This window comes from Xenopus tropicalis, chromosome 9 (assembly GCF_000004195.4).
Source record: "Xenopus tropicalis strain Nigerian chromosome 9, UCB_Xtro_10.0, whole genome shotgun sequence".
Classification (NCBI taxonomy): domain Eukaryota; kingdom Metazoa; phylum Chordata; class Amphibia; order Anura; family Pipidae; genus Xenopus; species Xenopus tropicalis.
Window position 1 is genome coordinate 66,967,162 of NC_030685.2, and position 18,627 is coordinate 66,985,788.

The window sequence follows — 18,627 nt, forward strand, 5'->3', positions numbered from 1 at the left end:
TTGTTGGAGATTGGAAAGGGCATCTATTTGTTTCTATACAAGATTTCTGTAGGATGAAAAAACCAAATGCACAAAAGAAATGGTCACATAATGTCAACAAATGGTATCAAACCTTAAAGGAGAATGGTTGTAGAAAAAGAGAGTATTTTGCAAAGCAATGGTAAAATCACCTTGAATACTGTTTATAAACACTGGAGCCCATGTCTGCTTAATAGGCCTGAACTAGGACCTACAAAATATTTCTTTTCAAGGCTATAATTTTATTTCTATTGTTCCTTTTTTTAACTTATTCTTCTGCTCAGAATCTATTCATTTCTATTCATATTTTTAGTCTCTCATTCAAACCAATGCATGGTTTCTAGGGAAAACTGGACCCTAGCAACCAAATAGCTACTCAGACCTGGAGAGCTTTTGAACAAAAAGCTAAATAATTAAAATATCACAAAAAAAAGTAATTAAATGAGAACCAAGTACAAATTGCTCAGAATATCACTGTCTACATCATACTAAGAGGAAATGTAATGGTAAAATTAGGTGCCATACACAGGCAGATTTAAGATACACATTCAGACCAATTCAGCAGATTATCTGGGACCCCCCAACAGGCCTATCCAACCACTATCTGGACAAAAATCGGGCAGATGTCGACTGGGCAGGCCCTTGGGCCAAATGATTGGATCAGCCCGATATCCCCCACCTTAGTTAGGGGACATCAGGGAAAGATCCGCCCATTAGGTAACCTAAACCAAACCAGTGGATCGTATAACATATGGCCAGGTTCAGGGCCATGTCTCCATTTGTATTGTGTTTTAAAAAAGGTAGTGAAGTCCCTATGTAAGCTTACAAGAAATTATAAAATTAAAATTCTTCCTTCCTTCCTTTGCAGTTTTTTTAAGGTAAGGGCCATCCTCAGTGATGTCTAATATACTTATTATTTACACATTTTTAATAAAGGAGGAGCATAATAAGAATAGTTTTGTTGTGCAACACTTACTGAAAGGGACGCTTCGGCAGTATCTTATTGTTCTCAAGGTGTTTGCGATCATTCGCTGGAAAAGATAAGAAGGGAAAATGAAACAGCGGTATAAGTAGGCTTGTTGCACGTGAAACACAGACTACACATGTTTAAGGTTTTTAAGAAAACCTTTCCTGGTGCCTACACATAGGGGCACATTTACTAAGCCACGAACGGGCCGAATGCGTCCGATTGCGTTTTTTTCGTAATGATCGGTATTTTGCGATTTTTTCGGAAAAATGTCGCGACTTTTTCGTTACTAATACGATTTGTGCGAAAAAACGCGAGTTTTCCGTAGCCATTCCGAAAGTTGCGCAAAATCTGTCGATTTTTCGTAGCGTTAAAACTTGCACAAAAAGTTGCGCTTTTTTCGTAGCGTTAAAACTTGCGCGAAACGTCGCACCTTTTAAGTTTTAATGCTACGAAAAAGGCGCAACTTTTCGCGCAAGTTTTAACGCTACGAAAAAATCGGCAGATTTTGCACAACTTTCGGAATGGCTACGAAAAACTCGCGTTTTTTCGCGCAAATCGTATTGGTAACGAAAAAGTCGTAAAGATGCCGAAAAAATCGCAAAAAATACGAAAAAGTCGCAAAATTTTCATTTTCAAATCGGAATTTTTCCAATTCGGTTCAGATTCGTGTCTTAGTAAATGTACTCTACTGTATGTATCCCATAATACCACAGACCACTGCAGGCTGACAATGTAGGCACCCAGATAGCAGAGGGGAAAATATCAGATATTTTTGTTATAACATGCACACCACCTTGGTGATTAATTTCAGGGCTCTTTAGAGTTTCTTTATTTATTCTCTTTATGAATTCTAAATACTTTCAGCATTATCAGCAAGGTTTAGAAAGGGATTTGGGTATATTTCTTTAAGATTTTTTATTATAGCGGCTGCATGCTCCCCATAGGGTCACAGGGTTTGCGTGCAGTTATGGCACACTTTGCATGCTTCCAAAAGCAAAATTAAAATATAGCAATTATTGCTTGTTAGGGTAGAATCTTATTGGTTTGCTTTTCCACTCTCATTGCATTTACTATGGTGCCACTGTCCACAACTTCCATCCTCTCTGCATAGTAGAACCTGCCATGGTGTAGCCACAACCATACAGCCAAAGAGTTCAACCACAACCAGCTCTGGTAGCTAGGGGGTAACCAGAAAAAGCACTTTCAACTTTCTGTCTCTTTAAAATGCCCATGCAGCCACCAGAGTTTGGGTGTGGCTATAGAACTTTTATATGAGAACCACTAGACTGAAAAAAGTATAAATTTCCCAGCATTGCAGCTCATCCTCTAAAAGCCAGATCAGGATTCAAAATAGGCCCTGGCATTTCCAATACACAGAGGCCCAAACAGCCCCCCCACCAGCCCAATAAATAGTGAGTGTCTGTGGCATCTTACAGCAGCCCCTCTGGCATTTGCCAGAATTTACAGATTGCCAGTCCGGGCCTAAGCCAGATACTTGCTATCATTGTAATAAACTTAAATATTTAGGTGACAGTTAAAAACTTAGGGGCAGCCTTGTCCAGTGCAGATTCTGTTTATCTAACAGTATGGGGGGCTGTCAGCAGCAATGAGAAGCCCCAAAAGATGTTCTCATCATGGTGTCACGTATCCTGATACATTCTTAGTGAGTGTGGGAATATTTATAACAAGGGAATGACATAAGCTTTAGATGTTCCTGAGCTCTGCTGGACTGAATGATGGTACTGGCGCGAGACTTCATGTAACACCACAGCTATAAATAACTATTTTGTGCCAACAGCTGCTGAGTATTCTAACAAGCTCTTTTAATAATGTGCAATTAGAACTAGCTGGGTGCAAAAAATACAAGGAATATAAAATGCAAAATATAGCAAATGGTTTGGCACTAAAGTACATGTTGCTTTGCTTTTTTATATTGCTTTTATTATATTTGATTATATTAAATATATATGATATGATATTATATATATGTTTTATACAGGTTATATTACAGGTATAGGATCCCTTATCCGAAAACCTGTTATGCAGAAAGCTTCCAAATTACAGGGAAGACCATCTCCCATTTAATAGATTAAAAAAAAAAAAAAAATCCTTTCTTCCTAGCCCAGTACCTTTTACTTGATCCCAAATAGGATATAATTAATCCTATTGCCTTTAAATAATGGTTATATTATTTTTTAGTAGGTATGTTGATCCAAAATACGGAAATACCCCTTAACTGGAAATCCTCAGGTCCCAAACATTCTGGATAACAGGTCCCATGCATTTATATTCCTTTAATTATATGTTGAGTATCTTCCAGTGGATTGAAAGTACTAAAACCACCAGAATATTAGAGAGAGCCTTAACCAGATGGACAGGGAACCAGCTGATAGTAATATAGGAAGTGTATATACACAGCATATAAAATATTTCATAGGCAGAAACATGTGCATTACATACAAATGCCTTACCTGCTGTTTTTTGATGTTTATTTTAAAATTAAAGACCAAACCCAATGACACCGTAAGATAATACAGATACTCTTGTCTTCCTCCTGTTCTGCTCTATCCTATTTTCTCCTGCCTACCCCTCTCAGTTTTGTGCTGCACCGACTGTAAAGCTTATTGTCCAGAGTACAAAAAAAGAAGACTATTCTTTAAAATTCCATCAATATTGGGGCCATCAACAGTTTAGAAATTTCAAAAAAGTCTTGAGTGACTCTGACGTTTGAGTTTCTGTTGCTGGCCACACTCAGGAGCATAAAATGGTGTGTGAACAAACGAGGTCCGACTTTGAAACATCTGTTGTGGTCGGGGGTAAGCAAGGGCTGCATTGGGGCTGCGGGAGAACTTAGGCCAAAATAAATAGAGTGGAGGGTGCTGTGAATGGCTAGCATTTTAAGCAAAGTCTCTAAAGTTTCCCCATTGCTGAATAACTGAAAATGGCCCAGGATTTATAAACTAATGAATGTGCCTCATTCTTTCCTAAGAAAAAAATCTCCCAAATATAAATATCCCTCTCTCATTAGAAATAACTGTAGGCGGAACACTTATCTCCATCTGTGTCGTAAACATTTTTGAAACAGGGTGTTTCATTAGAGGTATACATGATGCAAAACCCAGTTTGTTCCTACCGTGAAGAGGCCAATGGCAGGAACTTGAGCAGTGGCGGAGCTTAAGTTGCTCATCAGTTATCAGTCACTATAGAGTACTCATTTAAAGGGGTGGTTCACCTTCAAATTAACTTTTTGTATGTTATAGAATGTCATATTCTTCGCAACTTTTTTTATAGGTCTACATTTTAATCTTTTAGAGTTTTTAAATCATTTGCCATTTTTTTGGCTCTTTCCAGATATCAAATGGGGGGAGGGCACTGACCCCTACAGCCAAAAATGATTATTCTTTGAGCCTACAGTTTTATTGTCATCACTTTTAATTACTTACAGTATCTTCCTATTTAGGTGCTCTACTATTCACCATTCAGTCTCTTCTGCCTGGTTACTAGGGTAAATTGGACCATAGCAACCAGATAGCTGGATAGCTGCTAGAGAACTACAAATAATAAAAAATGAAGACCAGTTAAAAATGTCTCAGAATATTAATGTCTACATCATACTAAAATGAATTTGAACGTGAACCACCGCTTTAATAAAAGGCCACCTGCCTTGCCACTTACTTACTAATTTAATATGTTACTGTTAAAGTGGAATCTTACAATAATCTACAGTAAGGTCTCTCATTCTCAGTCATGTGACTTGCCCTTTGCTCATACGCAGTGCGCTGCATGATACAGTCTCTGTACAGCAAATATTAACAGGTAAGTGTATGGTGGTTCCCAAGCTTCCACTCCCCACACACAGTCAAAAGCTTCTGATTATGCCAAAGTGCAAAGCAAGACATGGAATATTGAACAGTCATTATTTTTTTTTTTAATTTAACAAGCCAAATAGGTTAAAGATATGCTTTTTATTCTGTTTGTTTGATGTTAAATATTTCAATTAGAATACATTTGCATAATTACTTGACTTAAGCTGTGATTTAGCATTACAAATTAGACATGCTCACAGATGGGACAGTGCAAATATTGTAGGATAAACACTCACTGTAAGATGTTTCCATGTAACTCTCCTCAGCCATATTATAAAAATGGTACGGGTGGTTTTATTTTATAATGGGAAAATATAGTTTAATTGATTTTTTTATTACCTAAGTGTATATTTCCTTAACAAATTACATTTTTGTGTAATGAGAGTAATTAGACCAGCATTTCAAGCTGAAGTCTGACGAGTGTCTCAAATTACTAAGCTACCAAAGAAATATATTTAAAAATTAACTGGAGGTTGATTATAAAGGCATGTAGCTACAAAACAGGCATTAATGCAGCTTTTTGGCACCTTTAAGTTTTTCCCAGCATGCCATGGATTAGCTGGGTACTAGTGTACCACTAAAGCTTATAGTAAGTCCCTTGTGCCATGCTACTGCCAGATTTATTCCAACAGCTCCTTCTATGATTTCCAACAAGAATCCACCACGGTAGGGGTCTGCTTTACCTTAGGTCCCTCTATCATTCTTTCAATCTGCACTAGGTTTCCTGTTAGATTTATTATTCTGATTTAGCCTGCTATGCGAATGCCCAAATTTGGCCATCAGCCCTCATAAATGCTCTTGTATTAAATAGAAAGAAGCAGTGAGCCCTACATTAGATTAAATCTATTAAGCAGGACTCCAAACAGTAAAAGTGGTTTGGAATTATACACACCTCTGGATCAATGAATTCAAAAAACAAAGTGAACTATCTGTGTATTTATTATAAAGGGGAAATACTGGGCGGAGGTGTGCAAAGTTAAGTACAAAATGTCAGTGATCAAAAAGGACATAAAAGGAAATAATCATTACAGATATTGTGCACGTCTCATCTTCTGATGAAAGGGAATTTATCCCTCCGAAACATTAACATTTTGTCACACTCTGGACCTACAAAGAAATGGGTTAAGCATGCTATTCACATTTTGTGAGCTGCACCTATTTCTGTTTATTTGAGGGAGTTCTTTATAGCACTTTTACATTGTTCTCTATTTCTACTTACCTCCACAGTAAACCAATGAACTAAAACTGAACTATTTGCCATAAATAAAAACATATAAAAATAAAATGTAGGTGGGGCTGTGCACAATATAGGTTTCTTTGTAGGCTTGGAGTTAGGCCTTGGCAAGTTTTATCAAATTATGTCACAGTCTTCATTCAGCTTAATGTCTTTAGGCTACAACAAATAGCCTGTTAGGCAATGAGCTACACAAGCCCCATCCACCTAATAATAAGCTGCTGTTGAACATTATGTATTTACGTATGTATGTTTATCAGGAACATTAAATACATTAGATTCCTTAGATCCTTTCAGGTCAAGGTTTCTTAACCTTTCATTTTAGGAACCAAGGAACTCCACAACCCAATACATTGGCTTAAAACTTTAAAGCATATTTTACTATATTCTTTTATAACAGAAATTTTAAAAAGGGGTTATGAAGACCCACCCTAACATGGGTCCCAACCAATATGTTAAGAATCACTGTTAGGCAAAATGAAACTTCAGCGATACCTCAGCACTCAGAATAAAAAAGAAAAACCTACCATTTTCTCAAAGTTAACCAAATTGTCAATGAAGGTTTTGTTGCCCTCATGGGTAAAAGTCATATCTGTAGAAAAAAAAGAAAAGATAAATATTTTATATAACATATCCTTAAGCACACTCGGGAGGGATCTGTAGCCTGCTACTAAACTGCATTCCCCAGCACTCCCCAAAAAGCCAAATGTATATACCTTATACAGAAATGGCCAGGACCCTTGTGCTTGATTGTTGTAAGTATTTGATATTAGTTGAGTCTCCTCATGAGTTGTGCCATACAGTTAAATAGTTAGTTACAAATACATTTTAGAAGGGGAACAAATTTTAATTCAAGAGTAATGTTCTCCATCTGGATATGTTACACTATATAATCAGGTTGACAATTTAATTTGCCAATGCCTCATCTTGAGATCTACTTATTGGTCTGTCAGCCAAACAAAGTAACTAGCTTACAAAGAGGATGGCCAATGAGTCTGAACTGATTATATTGGAATATTGGATAATTCTTTAAGATGGAATCCTTCTAATTATTTTAACAGTGATCAGGGAAGAAATCGACTCTATTTTCCAGAACTTCCTTCAAAAGTAGATCAATGACCTGCCTATACAACCAATTCTGAATCTGTGTAGCAGGTTTATTTAGGGCTTAATTATCATGAGATATAAGGAAAATCTTAAGGAAACCTTTATTATACTATAGGGTACCTCTGCTGGGGGTCCTACTGTTCTTCCCTAAAGTGATATACCCTAGTGTGGTGTACTTTTGGCAATTCTGGTCTTTCTATGACAGAATCAACACTAATAAAGAACACAACACTCATCAGTTGAACAGTGTCTTTGCAGTATTATTCCTATAGGCTGGTTCCTTACCTTTGATAAGCAGAGGTGTAAATGGAATGATTGGAGGGTCCAGTTTAGCTACAGTGAGCCTGTAAGCCCTGTGATTCCTTGATGGATCCTGCAGTACAAACACAGAAGTCCATGTCACTACCTGATTTTGGCCATTATTGTCAGAAACAGCGTACAAGTATGGGACTTGTTATCCGGAATGCTTGGGACCTGGGGTTTTCTGGATGAGAGGTTCATTATTTGAATATCCATACCTTAAGTCTACTAATAAATCAGATAAACCCAATAGGCTTGTTTTGACACAAATAAGGATTAATTATATATCAGTTGGGATCAAACAAAAGGTACCGTTTTATTTTTTACAGAGAAAAGGGAAATCATTTTTCTATGGGAGTCTATGGGAGATGGTCTCCCCTAATTCTGAACTTTCTGGAAAACAGGTTTCCAGATACCAGATCTCATACCTGTACTGTTGAAGCACATATAACTTTTTTAATATTATGGATAAATACATAGACAGTTCCTCGTCATCCAGCCAATAATACTGTTATAATGTTACAGTTATGATATTACAGTAAAGCACACATGCAACCATCAATCGCATTACTGCAAATGTCAGAGGAGAAATATTTCCATTCTCTTTCACTCACCATTAAATTTTCAAATTCTGCATAGATCTTTTTGAACTTGCTTGGGAGTTTCTGTCAAAACAATGAGAGTCATGTGACTTCAAAATCAAACTACAGAACACAAAAACCTTTCTTAAAGCTTATTTATTATTTGCAAAGGGCCCTGGAGAGACAGGTGGGCCCCCGATGAAAGTGACCCGAGTGTGTAGGTCCCTACGGTGGGGATGTTAGATTGTATAATATATAGATATAAGAATGCCAGACATGACCTGCTTGTGTATGAATGATGTCCGTGCATTGCCACAAATTAGCACTGCTGTATTTTATATAAGGAAGAAGTAAGATTGGGCATTGCATTACAGGCTCATTAGGTTCCTGCTGTCACTAGGTGCCATGTTGTCAGCCATTGCCTGACAAGCTCAGATGCTGCCATTTGTATTCATTCCTACTCCAGAGGGACATAAAGGTGGGCCTTGCAGCGAATAGTTTATATTAATATGTCACCTTGTAGCTTTAACAAACTTCAGATGCAAAAAAAAACAAACAAAAACAAAGGCCAATTATTATTTTCTGAGCAGCAAAATGGAGCATTCTTTATCTCTAGGCATCTGTCAATGATAATTGCATTGTCATATTCACAAGCCAACTGTGAAAACATTGAAATACTAATCACATTGGCATTATGACTTATGAGCAACAATCAGTGCGATCAGTAAACATTTTCCCCATCTAAATTGCCTGAGCAATAATTGGAAAATTAAAATGAGTGTGAGTGATTAGCAAGCAAATCCAGGGAAATATGGCAGCTCTGAATTTGTGTGTGTGTGTGGGGGGGGGGGGATTAAATGACAGGCTAATGGGATTTCTGTTTGTGCTACTCAGTCTGGAATGGGGGCTGCTTTGTGATTAGGATGCAAAAGGGGTTTGATAGGCAGGAAAAAAAACAATAAAACAAGTTCACAAGTATGAAAAATCCTCTTTTATATATCAATAATCAATCAATAATCAGATGTCTAATCATAGCATAGACACTAGTGTCGGACTGGGGTGTTCGGGGTCCACCTAAACGGTCCCCACACCCCCTCAGGGACCCCCCACCCTCACTGTGAACTGAAGGCGCAACCCACTGCCCCCACATGTACATTATACTTCTCCATTGCAGCCACGATTGGGGGAAGTGGTCAGGGGGAAGCACTTTCATAGTGCTGTTTCCCAAATTAAAAATAATGTTCTTTTTGTAACACTAATTAGGTGTTTTACAGAATCACCAGGGGGTTATTTATCAAAAATTTAGTTGATGGTTTTTTTTCTCCACAACTGTGAAAAAATTGCACAATTACCTGTGTATTCTCTGAAACTTAACTAGTCGTGATTTATTAAAGGAAAGAAAAAGCGAAAATTGCCAGGAAAAACTTGGAAAGTAAAAGCTGGTAAGTTTCTATACATATCAATGGGAATTGTCTGTAACAACTTTATTTCCTCATTGAAAATATATGGAGCAATGCAATTCTAGCTGCAAAAAAATGCAACCGCGAATATTCTGTTAGAGGAGGAAGAAATACAAATGAGGGAAAGAAGCTGCACCCGTTTGTCATATTTTTCTTTTTATGTGACTGCAGGTATTTTAGTATTAGTAAATAGGCCTCCTAGTGTGAATTATTTTTCCAAGGAAAAGGTGAGAAGAGCCAGCTGACACATTATTTTTAATGATAAATGTATAAATTGTACCACAGTATATAATAAAATGCATGTTATATAGAGTATACATATTATATACATAGTATATGAATACTATTTTACTATGCATATATTAACTATAACGTAATATTAGCCTTTGTGCACAGATCATTTAATACAGGTGATAAAGGGGATTATAGAGCTTACAATCTAAAATGAGAGAAGAGCTGCTTATGATCAACCACGTAAAACTGTGCAAGTGTCAAGTAATAATTCTGCATTAGAGATAAAGAGAATATCTGCTCAGAAAGCTTTACTTACAGTATAGCAGTGGGAAACTATTAGAAATGTAGAAGCTGCTATTGGATCCAGGAGCAAATGGTTTATAAAGGAGGCCTCCCCTATGTGATAGGATACTTTACAGGGAACATTGTTCACCCTTAGAAAATCATTTTTCACATTGTGTAGATTTATTCCATTAACAACTTTCATTTCATTCCCAGATGAATATCTCAATGTAGATACAATTTTTCCTGGTGCAACCCACAATAATTTGACATATAAAGCAATTTGTAGCAATTTCAATGTATTTGTAGGTAAATAAGAACATTGCATATTAAAATCTGTAAACTAAAGCCAATAGAAAAAGACTGCAGGCTATGTCTCCCTTGCTGTTCATACCCCAACCTACACCCCCAGTATGGCACCTTTTGATTATTATACTTAGCTGAGATTGGCAGAGGGTTATGGCAAGAGATGAGGAGGATTATGAAGATAAACAATGGATCTTTCGAATCAAGGTTAAATCCCAAGCAGATATAGAAGATAATTCTATAATTCTCATAAATCATCTATTAATAATTCCATTAGACAAGAACTAACAGCAAAAAAATAAAAGCTTTATGTCCCTTTCCTTGTATAGATATAAAAAAGAAATGTTGAATACCTATTAGAAACATACCTCCCATGTCAGTGAGAGACGGCTTACGGCCACGTTACTCAGCCCCATGACAATAGCAAAGAACGAGTTCAAATTTTTATATTCCTTGCAGCTGAAAAACATATTATTTGCATGAGATTATCAGATCGTTAAAGGCACAGAAGACAAAAGCGCACCTTGTATATAGGATGTAAATCACAGCAGGATTGTACTGTAAGGGAAGAATTTACACTGTAGCTGTTAGTGTTTCTTCTAGAATAAAATTAAAATGACAGCATCTATCTATCTTTCTATCTGTCTGTCTGTCTATCGATCTATCTATGTCTGTCTGTCTGTCTATCTATCTATCGTCTTTTTCTCACTCTCTGTCTATCATCCTTCTATCTATCTATCATCCTTCTATCCATCTATCTATCTACATATCTCCGTCTGTCTATTTCTCTCTCTCAACTATTGATCTACATTTGTCTGTTATCTATCTCGGTCTGTCTATTTCTATCTATCTATCTATCTATCTATCTATCTATCTATCTATCTATCTCTCTCTGTCTATTTCTCTATCTATCTCTGTCTATTTCTCTCTATCTATCTATCTATCTATCTATCTATCTACTGTATATGATATATATAATTATATTGGTCCTTTTGAGCACTTATTATAAACACTTTTGCTCTGTTTGTGCCCAACCGACTTTGAAGCCCATAGGGCTGGAAGCAATGGGGCTAATGAACAGGAACAGTTGGGAACGGAGTCTGCAGTATTTCCCTTCTGGTGGCTAACAGTATAAACAATGTTATTATGTTCTAATTCAATTAGAACATTGCATGCTGGTAACTAAAGAGGTATCCTGTAAATTCTCATAATAATATGAAAGGTGAAATATATATGCTTATGTTCAAAATTAACAAATCATATTTTTACTTGTAATTTTTATTTTATTTATAAAAATGTTATTTACTGTGCTATTGTATCATACTGTTCTTTTTAGAGTTACTCAGCAGTGTTAGTTAAAATAGCAGTTTTAAGACTATGGGAGTAATGTAATAAAATGTCTTCAGTTTGCCCACTACTAGTAACCAATCAGATGTTTCTTTTCAAATGGCAGCCCAGTAAATGCTTCAAGCTGATTGGTTGCTATGAATAACTAGGCAAGACGATTAATTACATTAACCCCTTTGTTGGCTCAAGTTCCTTTTTTAGAGCCTACATCTGGTCAGGACCTCTCTGCTCGTAACAAGGTTATAGATATAGAGTATGGAAATAAATCAATGTATTATGAGACCATGCCTTCCTTGCTGCTGGTCAGACCTGTAGATTAAACAGCATCTCATTAAAGACTTTATTCCCCTCTGAGGAGCCAAAAAGGCACTTTCCTTTTCATTGTTCAGCAGGGTTTAGCAAAACAAATCAAAACTACAGATATTTTAAAATGAATGCTAAATACAGGTACTCCTTTATGAGGAAATATTTCACAAAAGCAGTGCTGCATGGGCCCTTACCAGAAAGAAACCACTAGCCAATTACAGCATTATGGTTAAAGCCAATAAAACAAACAGAATATAGAATATGAAAGTGAATAAAGCCAATGACAGCCACAATAAGAACTGCAAAAAAATGAACATGCATTATCCTCTGTATATGGGTATGGGACCTGTTATCCAGAATGCTCAGGACCTGGGGTTTTCCGGATTAGGGGTATTTCTGTAATTTGGATCTCCATATCTTAAGTCTACTAAAAAGCATTTAAACATTTATTAAACCCAATAGGATTGTTTTGCCTTAGTTGGGATCAAATAAAGGTACTATTTTAATATTACAGAGAAAAGGGAAATCATTTTTAATAATGTGAATTATCTGCTGATAACGGAGTCTATGGGAAATGGCCTTCCTGTAATTTGGAGCTTTCTGGCAAACATTTTCATAGATATTTTTTAAAAACAACTTTATTTTCCTTTTCTCCCTTACTTTCTCTCCTTCTCCTTTACTTGGGATTTGATATGTCAGTGCTACAATTTTGGCAACACTAAGGATTTTTTAAGTTACATAGAATGCACTGATCATGTCAGAAGAAAAAAAAATATTATTTCTCAAAATGTAACAAATTTCTCTTCCTCTGTTCAACCCTGCACAGTGTATTTGGTCACAAGGAAAAACCTTTAATTTATGATAGCTGTAACTATAGCTGGATCCCTGTCAATGCTAAAGTGTTTTGGGAGCGCGATGACCTCAAGATGTCATATTTAAAATATTAGCTGTAATAAATATTGTGTGTTTATTAATGGGCTAATATCAGTCTCTAATTTAAAAACATTCATAAACAATGCCAGAAATCTGAATTCAAAATTACGAGCAACAATTTCCACGACATCTGGAAGACAATGCCAGGAAGGTCTGCAATGAAATCCAGAAAGCGCTGAAAAATGGGAACGGCATTTCCCATAGTGGCCTAATAAAAATAAATATTTTTTTTAATTCTTTGACTGATTTGCTTTTTTTTTTGTGTAATGATAAAAGAATGCACAGGTTTTGATGATTACTAAGCTGTATAAATAAATGTTTTTATTTTAAAATGATTTATAGTAGCCTTAGATGCCTATCCTGGAAATCCCTGGTCCCAAGCAGAATAAGATCCCATACCTGTATAGGGATAGGAGCTATTATCCCAATTGCTTCGTACCTGGGGTTTTCCATCTAAGGGATCTGTCCATAATTTAGACTGTATAGATCTGCTAAAAATCATTTAAACATTAAATAGCCCCAATAGGATTGTTTTGCCCCAATATGTATTCATGCAGCTTCATTCCCATCAAGAACAAGTTACTGTTTTATTATTACAGAAAAAAGGAATCATATTTAAAAATTAGAATTTTTGCATATAATGGGCTCTATGGGAGATGGCCTTCCCATAATTTGGAGCCTTCTGGCTAATGGGTTTCCAGATAAGGGATTTCATACCTGTATTGAGCTATATATTTTTTCTCTTTTTTATGCATTTACTGAAATTCATTAACCACAACAAAAATGAATTTTTATTGCACATTGCCTTGTATTTTCACAGTCTACAGCTGATTAAAAATTAATTCAAGTAGAAGTGGTTAAAATTGTGACCAAAATCAAGATTCTTTATTTAAGTCATTTTAAAAATGTATCAGGCCTGATACATATTTAAAATGACTTAAATAAAGATTCTTGATTTTTATTTTTAAAGGTCCCTGGAGTGCACCTGTTTTTTCCTGATTTATATATATATATATATATATGAGTGTGTGTGTATGAATTCTAAAAATTTCCATCAAATAATGTGCAGCAAAATAAATGTCTGCCCTGGTACAAACGCCAATATATGACCATGTCGCCAGTTTAAACGCCTTTTAAAGAGCCAGACGCCATAAGGGGACTCGTTTCTGCCAACTGAGCTTTTGTCTTGCTAAATTTGTTCTTCAGAACTCTCAGTGGGATCCCCAGCACTAAAGAGCACATTTGGCTTTTCATTTTTAGCACTGCGTACAGTCTACTAACATGCAAGTAAACAGGTTTTTTTTTTCAGCCCCCCCACCTTTTCACTGTGAGACTAAATTTGCCACATTAAAAGGTTAAACACATGACGTTAGCCAGCCTGACTGGGATTTAGCGAATTAATCTTTTCCTCCGTTTTTTATTTCAAATTTCGTGGTTAAGAATTTTTGTGTTTGTTTTTCATTTCCATTGTCTTCGGAGATTGTTCTATTTTTAATTGGTGGTAATTAAGTATTTTCCTGGACCCCGCTGTTGACGTGAACACATTTTGAAATGTATTTCTTTAACAGATTTTTTTTTTTTGTTTCTCTTTATGCCCTGCTGCTTTTTCAGGCTATAAACGGCAGAGAAAAACACCTTTAACATTTTTAAAATGCAGAAGCTGAGAGGAAAAGGATTTCAAGAGGGAAAAAACAGCCTTCTAAGCAGCAGGCTTAAATAGTGAAGCAATAGGAGAGCAATACCAGGCTGTCAGGGGCCATGCTGTTGGCCTCCGGCGTCCTACTGTGGCTATGCAGACAGCCCAGTCTCAGCAGAAAAGATTTTCTGGTCGACGTGAAAAATATTTCATTACATTATATCTTTATTAAAAGTATCTCAGGAGCAAAGGCTATAATAAATCATAAATGCACAAAAGTGAAATCTACTTAGAATATAAAAAGAGCATTTTTCATTTTTTTTTTTTTTTTTTTTTTGTCTGCTCTTTCTAAATTGCTACAAAGTACTTACTGGGCCGCAATTTTAATAAATTTCTTTAGAAGTTGAACGCGCTTGCTGAGTTGAGGGCACAGGCAAATCTCAGTCACAACCCAGAACTGAATTTCATTAAAACGTCTCAGGAAGAGGTCCAAATTTGCCGTCGTCTTTTTGAAATTCTGTCGCCCGAATGTGTGGTAAATAAGTTCCAGCTACAGTTAAGGGGGAAAAAAAGAACATTAGAAGGGGTTATTATTTTATTGATTACCCAAACCTTTAGAAGGAGAAATGGCTAAAATTAGTAGGGTGGCGTAAATGGACGCTCTATGTGGGCCCATTAAACAGGAATTGTGCTTGTATTGAAAGGTCTATGCTTAAAAAGCACAAACTTGTAACTAGGGTGAGTGGAACCCTAACAACCAAACAGCTGCTGAAATCCAAACTGGAAAGCTGAAACTCAGAAAGTTACTAAAAATAAAATACACACTGAGTAAAAAAAATAAGGACCAGTTGGAGATTTCCTTTGACTTTTATGGTTCCAATTTTATTTTATGGTGAATATCCTCTTTAAATATTTTAGAGAAGCTGGCAATATATGGCAGAGGTTGCACGTGGCTCTTGTGGCTTCCCAACACACAGATAGGCCTCTCATTATGAGAGCTAATGTTACTTTGGGTTATTGCCCATTGTTTGTCTCATTGCTTCTGCAAATGCTGCACTGCCTGATTCTACTCTTTCTGATTTGCCATGTGAGAATTACTAATTGATGGCCTGGTAATGGTAAAACAAGGGTAAAGGGGAACTCCACCCCAAGTACATAACATCATTTTAAGTAACTTTGCAATATACATCAATTAAAAACTATGCAGCTTTTGCATGATTTTTAAAGTAATAATATGGTTTTGGAACAGTTCCCTAAGCCCCGCCCCTTGTTCTCTTGTTGAGATAACAATTGTCAACTCTCCTTAGCCTGCCTTCAACCTGCACCGTCCAAATCCCACAATTCCCTGCACATGTGATGCCAATTAGGAAAGGAACATCACAGTGCAATGCATTGTGGGTTATGTAGTTCCTGCATGCTGTCTGTAAGCTGTGGAGAAGTTGTTACAATTTGTAACATCAATGTTTTAGCCCCTTCTCCCCTGCCAGGATTTCAAATGATGCAGACAGAGAAGAGCTGTTTTGCATCTGGATTTCAGCATATAAAATGGTATTTATACTTGTTGAAGGAACAGATTACAGTGATAGGGATATTATGGGTTTCTGTGTTGTTTGGGGCTCTTTTACAAATTTTCCCCTTTAAACCAGAGTGACTTCTTTATTTCACTTGAATTTTGTTTCCTCTGCAAGTTTGCAACTACAACCTGGTGCACCTTTTTGAAGAAAAAAAAATGTTTCTTGTTTGATTTTCAGGCTAATGGTTTGATATTAATATTTGTATTCAGTAAATGCAATAGTGTATTTCAGAACATTTATTAAAATCTGAGTTTGAGAAAAAAAAATGTCAAAATGCTTTTCAAACCAAATAGCCATGTTTTGTCATAGGAAAAATTGAACTCCAGTGTATGTTCCATTCATTTTCAATGAGGCTGAAAATCCTGAATGTTTTAATAAACTTTTGAATATAAATAAACTTGATAAACTACTTCCATTGACTTCTATAGAAACTCAGCAGTGTTTATTTTTGCTTTTTGCCTTTTTTAAAATAAATCCCAACCATTTGAGGTTTCAGAAAATACTTGTGCGAATATTTGCGTGCTATGGGCAACATCACCGATGATGTTGGCTTACACACTATAATAAATATGCCCCTAAAGTGGGATTGTAATATTTAATTGAGCTCGGGCAACACTTGCAACATTAAGGTAATGGCCCCTTTTATTTATAAAAGGCTGCCTCTGATGTCAGAAGTGTCTCTGATGTCAGAAGCCATTAATTAGGTTATTCATTTCTAGAAGTAATATATAGTACAAACCTCATGCACACAACTGAATAGGTCCCAGTCATGAATGGTCATCTGATACGCCAAGTCTTTAGAGCTCATGAGTTCAAAAGTTGACATGGTTCCAGCGGAAGGCCCCTCTTGTTCTGGTAGAGGGGTCTAATGGAGGAGAAATTTGGACATTACAGAAATATATAAACGTCACATTTCCTTCTAGCGCTAATATAGTTAATAAATGCTCCTAAAATCTAAGGGACTTTACAAAGACTCCAACAATAGTAACTTTCAGTTGAAATGGGGTGGTTAAAAAGCCTTTTCATGAAACAACCTTGTGAACTATATATTATTTTCCCAAGGGAGGGAAGAAACATTCTGACACAGACTGATTTATTTATACACAATGACATGATTTTATAAGTGTTTACCCGCTGATAGCACTATATATACACTGTGGGGCCCATTCATTAAAGTACGAATTTTGCATTGTTATAAGTAGGATTGGAACAATTCGTAATAACCACGATAATTTGTGATGTTAAGAAAATATTACGAAAATTATTTTCTTTGACGTACGAAAAAACGCAGTATCGATCCAAAAGTTACAAATTTTTTGTATGCTAATGCTTGTAAACAGCCCGAAAACCTTTCTGACTTTGAAACTTCAATGCATAATTTTGGAAGCCTCCCATAGGGCTCAATGGCACTCTGCAGCTCCAACCTGGCCCAAGGAAAGTCTCCCATAGGGCTCAATGGCACTCTGCAGCTCCAACCTGGCCCAAGGAAAGTCTCCCATAGGGCTCAATGGCACTCTGCAGCTCCAACCTGGCCCAAGGAAAGTCTCCCATAGGGCTCAATGGCACTCTGCAGCTCCAACCTGGCCCAAGGAAAGTCTCCCATAGGGCTCAATGGCACCCTGCAGCTCCAACCTGGCCCAAGGAAAGTCTCCCATAGCACTCAATGGCACTCTGCAGCTCCAACCTGGCCCAAGGAAAGTCTCCCATAGGGCTCAATGGCACTCTGCAGCTCCAACCTGGCCCAAGGAAAGCCTCCCATAGGACTCAATGGCACTCTGCAGCTCCAACCTGGCCCAAGGAAAGTCTCCCATAGGGCTCAATGGCACTCTGCAGTTCCAACCCGGCCCAAGGAAAGTCTCCCATAGGGCTCAATGGCACTCTGCAGCTCCAACCTGGCCCAAGGAAAGTCTCCCATAGGGCTCAATGGCACTCTGCAGCTCCAACCCGGCCCAAGGAAAGTCTCCCATAGGGCTCAATGGCACTCTGCAGCTCCAACCCGGCCCAAGGAAAGTCTCCCATAGGGCTCAATGGCACTCTGCAGCTCCAACCCGGCCCAAGGAAAGTCTCCCATAGGGCTCAATGGCACTCTGCAGCTCCAACCCGGCCCAAGGAAAGTCTCCCATAGGGCTCAATGGCACTCTGCAGTTCCAACCCGGCCCAAGGAAAGTCTCCCATAGGGCTCAATGGCACTCTGCAGCTCCAACCCGGCCCAAGGAAAGCCTCCCATAGGGCTCAATGGCACTCTGCAGCTCTAACCCGGCCCAAGGAAAGTCTCCCATAGGACTCAATGGCACTCTGCAGCTCCAACCTGGCCCAAGGAAAGTCTCCCATAGGACTCAATGGCACTCTACAGCTCTAACCTGGCCAAAAGATAGTCACGATATCGAAGCTTGAATGAATAACGAAAACTTTGTTGCGCAAAGTACAAAAAGTACAACTTTTTCGTGGAATAACGAACGTATCACAAAAAAGT

General features: G+C 37.3%; 1 protein-coding gene across 5 annotated transcripts in view; it reads right to left on the reverse strand.

Moving 5' to 3' along the window:
• The window catches only part of rapgef4 (Rap guanine nucleotide exchange factor 4), a 163,705-nt gene that overhangs the window by 4,317 nt on the left and 140,761 nt on the right, over positions 1-18,627 (reverse strand). For all 5 annotated transcript variants that reach the window (XM_004917715.3, XM_002934617.4, XM_031893350.1 and 2 more), the window contains 7 exons: positions 16,894-17,019; positions 14,952-15,130; positions 10,727-10,817; positions 8,110-8,160; positions 7,481-7,568; positions 6,616-6,680; positions 995-1,049 (listed from right to left, as the gene is read on the reverse strand). In XM_004917715.3, the coding sequence (XP_004917772.2) occupies positions 995-1,049; positions 6,616-6,680; positions 7,481-7,568; positions 8,110-8,160; positions 10,727-10,817; positions 14,952-15,130; positions 16,894-17,019 (655 nt within the window). The remainder of the gene's footprint in view (positions 1-994; positions 1,050-6,615; positions 6,681-7,480; positions 7,569-8,109; positions 8,161-10,726; positions 10,818-14,951; positions 15,131-16,893; positions 17,020-18,627) is intronic.